This window comes from Myxine glutinosa, chromosome 1 (assembly GCF_964187855.1).
Source record: "Myxine glutinosa chromosome 1, kmMyxGlut1.1, whole genome shotgun sequence".
NCBI classification, from domain to species: Eukaryota; Metazoa; Chordata; class Myxini; order Myxiniformes; family Myxinidae; genus Myxine; species Myxine glutinosa.
Window position 1 is genome coordinate 317,616,067 of NC_136261.1, and position 12,964 is coordinate 317,629,030.

General features: G+C 41.6%; 1 protein-coding gene across 2 annotated transcripts in view; it reads left to right on the forward strand.

Moving 5' to 3' along the window:
- NGLY1 (N-glycanase 1) overlaps nt 1–12,964 on the forward strand; it is a 30,910-nt gene that overhangs the window by 15,899 nt on the left and 2,047 nt on the right. For both annotated transcript variants that reach the window (XM_068096351.2, XM_068096356.2), the window contains exons 8-10: nt 1,600–1,710; nt 5,161–5,331; nt 7,259–7,444. In XM_068096351.2, coding sequence (XP_067952452.2) covers nt 1,600–1,710; nt 5,161–5,331; nt 7,259–7,444 — 468 coding nt within the window. The remainder of the gene's footprint in view (nt 1–1,599; nt 1,711–5,160; nt 5,332–7,258; nt 7,445–12,964) is intronic.

Genomic DNA, 12,964 nt, shown 5'->3' on the forward strand with positions numbered 1-12,964 from the left:
AATGTACACAAAATATTTATAATGTACACAAAATATTTATAATGTACACAAAATATTTATAATGTACACAAAAGATTTATAATGTATGCAAAAGATTTATAATGAATGCAAAGGGTTTATAATGTGCACGAAAGGTTTATAATGAACGCAAAAGATTTATAATGTATGCAAAATATTTATAATGAATGCAAAAGGTTTATCATGTGCACAAAAGATTTATTATGTACACAAAAGATTTATAATGTACACAAAAGATTTATAATGTACGCAAAAGATTTATAATGAACGCAAAATATTAATTTCATACACAAAAGATTTATAATGTACACAAAAGATTTATAATGTACACAAAAGATTTATAATGAACACAAAATATTTATATCGTACACAAAAGATTTATAATGGACGCAAAATATTTGTAACAAATGCAAAAGATTTATAATGTGCGCAAAAGATTTATAATGTACACAAAAGATTTATAATGTACGCAAAAGATTTATAATGAACGCAAAAGATTTATACTGTACGCAAAATATTTAAAATGAATGCAAAAGGTTTATAATGTGCACGAAAGATTTATAATGTACACAAAATATTTATAATGTACACAAAAGATTTATAATGTACACAAAAGATTTATAATGTACGCAAAAGATTTATAATGAACGCAAAAGATTTATATCGTACACAAAATATTTATAATTTACACAAAAGATTTATATTGTACACAAAAGATTTATAATGTACACAAAAGATTTATAATGAACGCAAAAGATTTATATCGTACACAAAATATTTATAATGTACGCAAAATATTTCTAATGCGCGCAAGAGATTTGTCATGCACACAAAAGATTTATAATGTATGCAAAAGATTTTAATGTACACAAGATTTATAATGTATGCAAAATATTTATCGTGAATGCAAAAGAAAAAGAGGCCATTTTTCCCCGCAGAGCAGGGGTTGGCCTTTTTCTGGCACCGTGGTCCCATTTTTGAAGCAATGTTTTATGGCCGGATGCCCTTCCTGCCGCCAACCGTGTTAGTCACCTCTTGCGAGACACAGGGAATTACCAGTGAACTGGTACTCAATTTGCCGATCTCGGAAGGATGACAGGCTGAGTCAGCCGCCCTGGCGTTAATTCAGCAATCGACCGGGATTCCGAACCCAGGATCCCAAGCTGGCACCCTAACCGCTAAGCCAACACCAGGCTTAATGCAAAAGATTTATAATGTGCGCAAAAGATTTATAATGTGCGCAAAGGATTTATATTATCATGTACACAAAAGATTTATAAATAAAGAAGAATGATCGTTTTAAGGCCATTTTTCCCCGCTGGAGCGGGGGTTAGCCTTGCGGGCCCCATGACAATCATGGTTCCCTGTTTGAGGCAATGTTTTTATGGCCGGATGCCCTTCCTGACGCCAACCCTTGGTCGCCTCTTACGATGCGCAGGGATATGGTGCACCTATTCTAAACCGGGTACACACCGGGATCATTCATCCCAGCAAGCTGGTACTCAATTTGCCGACCTCGGAAGGATGACAGGCTGAGTCAACCCCCCTGGCGTACTTTTTTGTTATTTATTTTTAAACTAGGTGGTGGACGTAAGCTGGCGCTACTCCTGTCGACATGCTGACATGGCAGTCCGCCGCACTCGATGTCGTGAGCCCTGGCTACGGCACACAATCACTCGTTTGAACAAAGAGGTGAGTGCTCCTGCTATAAAATTTTATTAGTACCCTTGTTTTGTCCCTCAGTATACCAAAACAAGATTATTAAATATACAAAGAGGATTGAGGAAGCTTGTAAAACTGTGAAGGTTGTTTACCTTAATATAGTCTTTGTGAGCCATTGAGGTAGACTAAGCACTTTAGCGATGGGAAATGCAGAAAAGGGGAGGGGATTTGGCCATTTGCAAATAAATAAGTATGATTCTGATGTAACATAAGTATGACTCTGTAAATACCAACTTCTTTCCTGGAGGTCCTAGCAGGGTCCCTGTGTTTTATACCTCTCCCACCCCCCTCCCCTTTCCCAGCTCCCTCCCCCCTAGCCCTCTCCCTCCCACAGATCTCCCAATGTCCCTGTTCTCTACTGTTGTTGTTCTTGTGTCCTTCACTCTCTCTCCCCATCTTGTCTCCCGCTCCCTTTATTATGTTTTTGTGTCCGTTTGTTTTTTGTGATTAATGTGTTCGCTCTTACATGAGCCTCGACTTTGTATACAAAAAATAAATAAATAAAAACTCTGTTCAAGACCGTCAGTGCTGATGAAGCAGATTCTTGGCAAGGGTTATACTGGGTGGTTTGTCATTGCCTTCCCAGCAGTAATTCGGGCAGGAATTTGGAATTTGTTCAGGGTGCCGGTGATGGCTCGTCTACTCTTCGCGAAGGACACAGTGGGCTCTTTAACATCCATCATCTAATGTCAACGGACGGGACGCCATTCCATGGATGGCACACACATTGATGAATCAGCCTGCCTGTGTAACACTGGGATGACAGTTTATATCTGAGCCAAGATTCAAACCCATGCTAGACAACTTAGAGGCAAGTGTGCATACCTCCAGGGCCACATATCTTGGGACTGTCAGGACGATAGTGGTAAAAAAAACACCAATGTCTAACGTGTGATGAAATATAATATGTAAAACGTTTGTGAACATCAGCGACCATGTATTGCATTACAAATCAATGTGTGTGTCTCTGTCCTGTTAATCAATTATTGAAACTAGCAGGCATGCCTGACCTCCAGGTGGGAGTACTCGTGTCGGTCCACCTTTGGTGGGCAACGTGTTGCAGCAGAGTCTTGGAAATGCACTTTATGTTTATGTTTTTTGTGGGCCCTATGGGAAGGGCCCTATGTACGTACACATACTAATGAAATAACTAACTCAGGATTCCCTGAATGTTGAATGTGACGTCCCAGGGTCAGTTTCCACAACCGTAACAATATTAATCACCAAGATTGTAATCACCACTGAGAGGTGAGGAAAGCATGTGATAAAAACACTGCACCGTCATTATCGCTATGAGAGATGAGGAAAAACGATGTGGGGAAAGAGTGTGATTTTCCACACCACCTTGATGGATCGTTGTTTGCTGATGCGAATAGACGTGATATAAATAAACACGAAAGACGATGCTGGGAAAAATGGTCACACCCAATTGGTCAGTGTGGTGACCAATCGATGAGTGAATATTGGCGACATAGCCACACAACCTCTATTTATTATAATATATAGATCAGGATTACGTACATTGCGGCTCTTAAGATGTTGCGTTTTTGACTGAATTTGAAAAAATGGCTCTTCTTTTTATTTGGGTTGCCAGCCCCCTCCTCTGAGCCATTCTACCAGCCATAATAAGTACAGTCATGGCCAAAAATATTGGCACCCTTGCACTTTTTTCAAATAACTCACAATTTTCTCTAAAAAATAAGTTGAAATTGACAAAAGCATTTGGTCTCCACAATTCCTTATTTCAACGTTAATATTACAGAACCTTTGTTTTTGATTCAGAACTTAATATATCCTTTTAAATCAGAAAATAAAAAGAAATGGAACTGACAAAATTATTGACATCCTCAACTTGATATTTGGTAGCATGGCCTTTGGACAAAATAACTGCAGTCAAGCGCTTCCTATAGCCATGAATGAGTTTCCTACACCTCTCTACTGGCAGTTTGACCCACTCTTCTTGTGCAAACTGCTCCAGTTCTCCCAGATTTTACGGGTGCCTTCTCCCAGCTGATGTTTTCAGATCTCCCCACACGTGTTCAATGGGATTTAGATCTGGACTCATTTCTGGCCACTTCAGAACTGTCCAGCGTTTTTTCTTGAACCATTCCTGGGTGATTTTTGAAGTGTGTTTGGGGTCATTCTCCTGCTGCAAGACCCATGACCTTCAATGGAGACGCAGCTTTCTGACACTGGGTTGAACATTGCGCTTCAAAATGCCTTGGTTATCTCCTGATTTCATGATGCCATGCACACATTCAAGGCACCCAGTGCCAGAGGCAGCACAGCAACCCCATAACATCACTGAACCTCCTCCGTGTTTGATTGTCGGGAAGGTGTTCTTTTCTTTGAAGGCTTCATTTTGTTTTCTGTAAACATAGAGGTGATGTGCTTCACCAAAAAGCTCTAATTTGGTCTCATCTGTCCACAGGACATTCTTCCAGAAGGATTTTGGCTCGTTCAGGTGTGTTTTGGAAAACTCCAGTCGGGCTTTCTCAGCGGTGGGGTCCTCCTGGGTCTCCTACCATAGAACCCCCTTTCATTGAGTTGGCGACGGATGGTGCGAGTTGAAACTGTCGTACCTTGTGTCTGAAGGTCAGCTTGAATCTGTTTGGCAGTTGATCGAGGTGCTTTCTCTACCATTTGAACAATCCTTCGCTGCAATATTTGATCAAGCTTTCTGTTGCGGCCACGTCCAGGGAGGTTGGCTGCAGTGCCATGGGCCGTAAACTTCCTGATAACATTGCGTATGGTAGACACAGGAACATCAACGTCTCTGGAGATGGAGACATCAAGGTCTCTGGAGATGGACTTGAAGCTTTGAGATTGTCCATGCTTGGTCTACTATCTTGTGTCTGACCTCCTCAGACTCTGGTTTTCTTTCTTTTCTCCATGCTCATTGCGGTACACAGAGTGACACCAAACAGCAGAATGACTCCTTTTCTCTATTCAAACTGGTTGAATGAGTGATTTTTATATTGTAGGCACCTGCAACTCATCACAGGCGAGTTCAATTCCAATGAAGGGAAAAATCACCTGCTTGAAATATCATTATTTCTAACAACTTATAAAAGGTGCCAATAATATTGTCGAGGCCATTTTAGGATTTCTGTGTGGAATAAGCTAAGATTTAGTAATTCTTTCAGGTTTTTTTTTGTTTTGTTCCACTGAAATCCAAAGAAATACATATGTGGATACCAAAAGATTTTTTAATTTCAACAATTTTCTGGAAGAAATGGTGCATTATTTGAAAAACGTGCAAGTGTGCCAATATTTTGGCCATGACTGTAAGAGGGTGGATAAGTATGAGGACTGATCACTGCTATTCTCTTTTGAAAAACTGTATTTGATATCCGATGTATTGAACCCGATTGCTTTTTTTGACAAATCCATCGCCATTGGGTGTTTACTTTGTTTCAGCGTCAGCGAAAACTTTCAGAGGAGAGGATACTGGAGTTGCAGCAGCGCTTTGTGGTCGAGCTTGTGGAATTTATTAGTCCACGAGAGCCCCAGCGTGGTGAGTTTTCTGGACGAAAAAACGGATCACTGGCTTGGAGGATTATGCGTGGGGAGTTGGGTTCCTCCAGCAAGGTGAGACTGCAATTTTATATGCTGGCATATTTGTGGTCTAGATACTTTACACCTCAATGGTGTGTGTGTGAGTGTGAGTGTGTGTGTGTGTGTGTGTGTGTGTGTGTGTGTGGGGCTACATTGATGATTTAGGTATCCTGAGATAGAAATAATCTTGCTGTAAATACATATGCACAGGTCCCTCCTTTCCGCTCAAACCCACCTGCACTCTCCTGTTTCTTTTGTTATCCTCGCCCACGCCCCCACCTTCCCTTCCCACACCCCTGTGATCTCCACTCTGTATATTTTATTAGAGAGACTGCAGGTTCTTATTGGTTGTGTTGGCTTTATGGGGGGGAAAGGCAAGCCGCTTTCTGGCAGTTTCTTTACTGCATGAATGAACCTCATAATTCACTCGCACGTATCGGTTCATTCATCCAGCTATGCTGCCCAACAATCTTGTTCCTTTTATGGTACGAAGGACAGGATGTTGGGTAGGATAGCGAATGGAATGAACTTATATGTGACATTGACACACACACACACATACACGGATGGTATACAGGACCAGACCAGTCATGTGTACACATATTACTAGTTTTTCAAAATAACCATTCTTATTTATAGAGATCCTGTTTGGCATAAATGTATATTCTAGTGAATAAGCTTGATTAAAAAAAAAAAAAATCAAAGCACATTGTCTCCATTCTGGCTCATGTCACATCACCATTGTTATTCACAAAGTTAATGAACCAGAAGTGAGATTTCTGACTTTTGACATTGATGCCAAGTGGAAATTCAGAAATTGTTTTTGTAAGTTTTGTTTTTTGTATACAAGATCGAGGCTCATGCAAGAGCTAAAACATCAATCACACAAAAAACAAACGGACAAAGAAAACATACAACAAAGGGAGCAGGAGACAAGATGGGGAGAGAGAGGGAAGCACACAAGTGCAACAGCAGAACAGGGACATCGGGAGATCTGTGGGAGGGAGAGGGCTAGGGGGGAGGATGCACGGGAAGGCAGGGAGAGGGGGGGGGGGGGAAGGGGGGGTGGGAAAGGTATAAAACACATGGACACTGCTAGAACTTCCAGCAAAGAAAGAAGACGGGATTTCAAAAAAAAGTGGATCTGGGGTGAATTAGCGGGGGTAGAAAAGATCAAGGTTTTGGATGGGGGAAGATAAGAGGTGGTGGTGAACAGCTGTTTTAAAGACCTGGAGGGAGGAGTGGGATTGAAGAGAGTGGGGGAGTTTGTTCCAGAGGTGGGAGAAAAGGGGAATGAAAGAGTGAAGGTGAGCAGAGAGTCTTGATTTTGGCAGTTTAACCATAAGAGGGTTGCTGGCAGATCTTGTGCGTCCTGTAGGAATATTTAGGGGACAGAGCACAGACAGAGCTGGGGGAGCAAGGCCGGAGAGGAGTCGGTAGAAGACAGAAAGTCCACCCACCTGCCTGCGGTGAGTGAGTGAAAGGCTCTCGGAGTTATTGAAATGAAATGAAAATGAAAATGTAAGAAATCAAGATGCTTCCCAACAAACATGGAATAAAAAGCAAAAGTAATAATATACAAGCATGATTCTCACGGACCCACCTCGTGTTTTTTTTTGGTTAGGGTAGTAGTTCTCAACTGGTGGTCCATGGTGACTTTTTTCGCATGTCCACAGGAACATTGTCCAAAGTCACACAATGTGAGAAATCAATTCCAAACCAAAATGTTTATTGCTAGTCTTTTTTTATCATGTCTCAAAAAGGAGGTGGTCCAGGAAAAAAATTTGATTGGCCTGGTGGTCCGTGAAATGAAAAGTTGAGAACCACTGGGTTAGGGCAACCAAGGAAATGCTTAAGCTATATTCACAAAGATGTAAAACGAGCCAAACATCAAATAAGTTATCATTTATTTGATGATATAACAAGGCTGATTCATTTGCACGAATCGTCTTCATTGCAGAAAAAGGGCTTTGTGTTTGTGCCCACTGCACAAGAACGTGATCATAAGCTGTTCCACCTGCACTACAACACGGCGAGTGACACTTATGAGCGTGTCTCTGATGGTGGTACTCAGATTCAGAACTGGGAGGCATGCACAGATAAGGCTGCAGGTGTAACGCGTCATACAGAACACGACTGGAAAATGGTATGGAGTAGGGAGAGAAACTCATAAGTTGCCAAGCATTTATTTCACCCTTGCTAGTTTGGCAAAAGTACTGTGTTTCTATTTAAAATAAAAATGACATATGATAGAAAGGATGTTGTATTTAATCTTTTTTTTTTTTTTTTGCATCACCAAGATTAATGGAGAGGCATATTTCCTTTGAAGATGAAAAAACAGAATATACTAGGAGGCATGAACAAGGCAATCCTGATTTAAGGAGAACTCTTCGACATCACCCGATATGCCTCCACCCACATTATTATATCATTACATACCAAGTTTGAATTAGATCACTTCAGCTGTTCTCAAGTTATCACATCTCTACCTGACATGACCTTTGACCTTTGACCTCTTGTCCCCAAAATGTAATCAGTTCATGTTTACATCATTATTAGTAAGGGCATTTTATGAGATATTTCACAAATCTGTTAACTAAATTGTTACCAAAAAATTTCTTCACCAATATGTTTGTAAAGGTGTGTAATAACATGTGTTAAAATGTTGAAGTTCAACTCCCGTGGGAAACCCAGAAAAAAAGCTGTTGAATTCGGGTACCGAAAAATTATTTTCGAGAATTTTTATTTTTTTTAATCGGCCCTTAAGTAACTTATGAGGGGTCAAATAAGGGTTTTTCATGATTCTGAGTTGATCGTTAACATTTATATTTTCACTTTTACATTTACACACAAAGTAGCTTTTATTTCACATACATATATAATACTCAAGAGTTATTTCTCATTCACAATGTCAGAAGTTTCAACAGTCATTGTCTGTGTCTTCTTCAGACTCAACAACATCATGACTGCAGTTTCTGCATGTAATGCCATTACAGACTCCACAGGCCGAGATGCACGTGACCCCATTCTTCTTGCAGCTGCATCGCCGGTTGCTGCAATCTCCATGACAATTACAGCTCGTGAACTGCAATAGCTCCTCAGGAGCCGTGGGGTCCAGTGTTGGAACTGGCTCATACCCATGCACACCTATTGTCCATCCATAGTCACTGGGGTTCAGAGACATGCTCTGTAGAAGGATCCAGTCCCGGGTCTGCAGGTAGGCACGGAGTGAATGTTGTGCAGCTGCACCCTCTGTTGGAGGTAGAGTCTCTGGTTTGATCACCCACCCCGCTGCCCAGAGTGTGTCACCTGGAGTGAGGAGTGGCTGATCATGAGCCAGGGAGGAGGAAAGCTCAGCGAGGGGGAGAAACATGATCGCGTTCGTTCCTATCTGTTTCCTGTTCGTAAATGGAATAATCTTTACTTCAGTTCCTCTCAGGATCTTAGCTTTGTCGAGTGCCTTCAACTTCACCCGGGGGAAAGCTGCTGTTGTCTGTGGATCTGGCAAAGGTGGTGCCGGAGAGGTGACTTCGATCCAACCCATTGAGTGAAAGGGAGTGTTTCCGTGAATAGAGACAATGTTTAAATCTATATTGTCTCCAACAAACTGAGTGACTGCATTGTTTGTTTCCCCAACCTCCATAAAGACCACCTGATCATTACTTGACAATTCACTTTCACTGGCTGGCACTTTGGCTGTCATCACTGATTGATCCTCAAGCGCAGCATCAACCGCAACCTCATCATTGATCTGTTCATCGGTTTCCTCCACAATGGTGTCAAGAGTGCCAGAAGTATCTGGAACATCATCTCCACTCCTACTATTAAGGAAGCAGTATTTGTAGTTTTGTGTCTCCGTGTAAGACTCAGTGTATCCCAGCCGGTGGAACTTGTTGAGCATCCATTTTGACCCAAATCTATGATCAAGTTGTATGGCAAGCCCCATTTGGTGTGGCAATACTCCAGACCGAGGTCGACAGGCCTTAATAAAATTCTGCCCCCAAACGGCAACTCTTTCGTCTGTCTTGACAATCGGTCTCAAGAACATCTGAAGGCTTGCAGGAACAAGTGTCATCTGACTATCGATGTCAGTCATACTGTGTGTGGTGGGGTATGACTTTGGACCTAAATCAATCAAGGCAATATCATTGGATATGAACTTGAGTGCCGTCTTTATGATCTGAGTCTTCTCATCTCCATGGTCAAGATTAGCATGATGCCCTCGCAGAATATTGTCGGTGCCATCTTTGAGACAGAGTACATCTGCCCTTCTTTCCTGTGTTGTGAAATACAAGGTGTCTTCGTATTTCTCTAGAAGTTTTATCTTTAGCCAATGCTTTTAATAAGAAAGGCTCTTCTCTGGTGACTGATCAAACTCCTGCAGCTTTTCATGGACTTGGTCCATGTTCATTACCCCATGCTCTAATTCTGAGTCTAACCATTCGCAGAATTCAATAAAAACTGCCTCTCGCTCCTCATCAATACTCCTCTGTCCTCTCTTCCTTTTTCCTTCCTCATCAGTCTTGGACAAACTGTCACCTCTCGCAAACATAAGTTTGCATCGCAAATGGTACAGTGTTTCTTCTGCTACCAAGTCGTTGATCCCTTCCAGGCGTCCAGTGACTTCAGTGCCCCAGTCATCCCCGCGACTCCATGCTGTCTTCAGCAAGCTTGCCTTCAGTGTATCTGCAGTCAAATTATCTGGCACTCTGTATTTCTTTCTAGCTTGTGCTGGATTATTTTTGTAGAGCTGGGCTGGTTGGTTGCAAAGAATGCATACATCCTTATACAGGAGGTCAACTGACTGTGATCTTCTAGAACTGCAGCCAGTTGATGAACTGAACTCACAAGTAGTGCGTCTTCTCTTCAACTTTGATGACTCTTTCTCTGCCTTTGATGCTTGAGCTGACTTCTTGGTGGTTGCAACAAAGTTGTTGTACAGATCATTTTTACACTTATGGTGGTACCTCAGTTTTCCTTCCTTTTGAGCCTCCTTCATACGTTCCACAACAGTAACATTTTCGACAGTTTCTGCTTGTTTCAATAAAGTTGAGTATCCCTTTGGAGTTGCCTGTATGAGCCTTTCAGCTGGTGTATCCGAGCGTGCACAGATGAAGCAATTGAGCACAGGTGGAGTAACGTCTTCATCCATATTGCTAGACTCCATGTCCTGCAAAGTAGAAAATGAGATATATTTAGAAATTATTTTTCCACAAAGGAGTGTCTGTGGTGAAATATAAATGTTAACAATCAACTCAGAATCATGAAAAACCCTTATTTGACCCCTCATAAGTTACTTAAGGGCCGATTTAAAAAAACAAAAATTCTCGAAAATAATTTTTCGGTACCCGAATTCAACAGCTTTTTTTCTGGGTTTCCCACGGGAGTTGACCTTCAACATTTTAACACATGTTATTACACACCTTTACAAACATATTGGTGAAGAAATTTTTTGGTAACAATTTAGTTAACAGATTTTCATATGTTTCCCTTACTATATACATACCTGTACCAAGTTTTAATTTAAATCCCTTCAGCTCTTCACAAGTTATCACATTTCGACCTGACATGACCTTTGACCTCTTGACCCCAAAATCTAATCAGTTAATCTTTACATCATTATAAATACCTGTACCAAGTTTGAATTAGATCACTTCAGCCGTTCTCAAGTTATAGACCTAGTACAGACTGATATTTCACCTCTTGACCTCAAATTCTAATCAGTTCATCTTGACATCATTCTACATACCTGTACCAAATTTGGTCAGAATCCCATCACTGGTTCACAAGTTATCGCAGTAACAGGATTTTTACCTAATATGACCTCTGACCTTGTGACCCCAAAATCTAATCAGTTAATCTTTACCTCATTATACATACCTGCATCAAGTTTGACTGAGATCCCTTCAGCCATTCTCAAGTTATCACGGTAACGAAAACCTATCACGGACGGACGGACGGACAACCTGAAAACATGCCTCCGCTGACGAATCGACCTAACACTTGCAAATGGTTATTAATTATTAATATATGCATATGAATTAAACCCCCAACGTGGTGAAGCAGCAAGGCACAGATCGCACCCATATCACCTATTGTCGCATGACGTGTTATCAACAATGATCGTCCATCACATGAGCGCATCGTCTTTGACCTGCTGCGGACCAGTTTTGAGGTGAAGTTGTGGTGGGTGTGGTTATTAACCAGAAATGGCCCTTCCGATCTGCAAGCTACATGACAGTAAATGTCATGCCCATAGCACCTCCATTTACAAATGGCTTCCGTGGGGCTACTTGCAGAAGTGACTCTGCAGAACTACATAAATAACTGAGTGGATAGGGAGAACGGTGTTTCTCATAATAAAGTGGATTTAAGATAATCTAACATTGATTGTGACCCCTCATCTACTAGTGATCTCAGTCACAGTAAGAATGCCCTGCACCATTGACTATGCTCTGGATCAGGGGTCGGCAACCTTAGGCATGCGTGCCACCATTGGCACGCGGCAGCGTAGTCATTGGCACACTGGCGAAAGCAGTGCCCTCTCCGCTGCATGCCAAATCACCTATTGAACAGCCATTGGCTGTTGCGCATGTTGCACTATAACAGTATTCCGGTGTGATTGTGCAGGGTGATGAGGTAGATGGATCAGAGCAGAGTCACCATTCCAATTCCAAATTATATTACTGGAAAAATAATCAAAGATGCACAACATGAGATGCCGGCCTGGCGCATTCAAACACAATATTCGCGGCAACCGGATATGCTGTAAGAACAGTGGTGTTGTTCACAGCAGATGGTCCGAGGCTGCATCTCCACTCATTATTATTATTTGGACTGGTTTCTGAGTTTTAATATTATTAATCATCATTATTCTGAATTGTATAATAATCGCAGATATAAAACAGGAGATGCAGGCTTGGTGCCTTCCGATATGCCGTTCGCGGCAACCTGAGGTGCTGTAAGAGCGGCTGTGCTGTTAACATCTGGTGGTCAGCGGTTGCATCTCCACTCTTTGTTATCATTCAGGCTGCCTTCTGCGTTTTAATATTGATCTCGTCATTATTTTGAGTTTTTTATGGGGTGGTAGTAAGGAAAATGGGGGTAGTAGTTTTTCTCGTAACACGCGGCCTGTCTTATTAGTCCCCTACCGGTGTACACCGTAGGGGACTATAGGTTTGCACTCTGTCCCTCCGTCTGTCAGTCTGTCGATCCGTCAGTCCGTCACGCAAAGAACAGCTTTCCGGACTTTTTTTTTCTAAACTCTTAATGCTAATGATTTCAAACTTGGTACATGGTTTCGTCATGACAAGTTACAGATCAAGTTCCAACTTCACGACGTTTCGATCATTTTTGACAAAGTTATGGCACTTTAAACTTTGGGAATTTCCCCAACTGTTTTCCGGGACTATAATTTGGAGTGTGGTGAGTCATAATGCTGTCTTCTATGACACTGCTACCCAATGCCGGTAGGGGACATGTATTGCAGCACAATACTCAGAATGCTTGTTTAGTTTGATTGACGGTACGGCCCCCCGCTCACATTTCCCACAGGAATTGCAGTGAAGCGGTTCAGCTTCGGTAGATGTTCGGTAAATGTTTCTTTAAAATGTTGTTGCTATGCACGTAGCCGATATGGATGGAATAAAATTCCATGTCTGTTGGA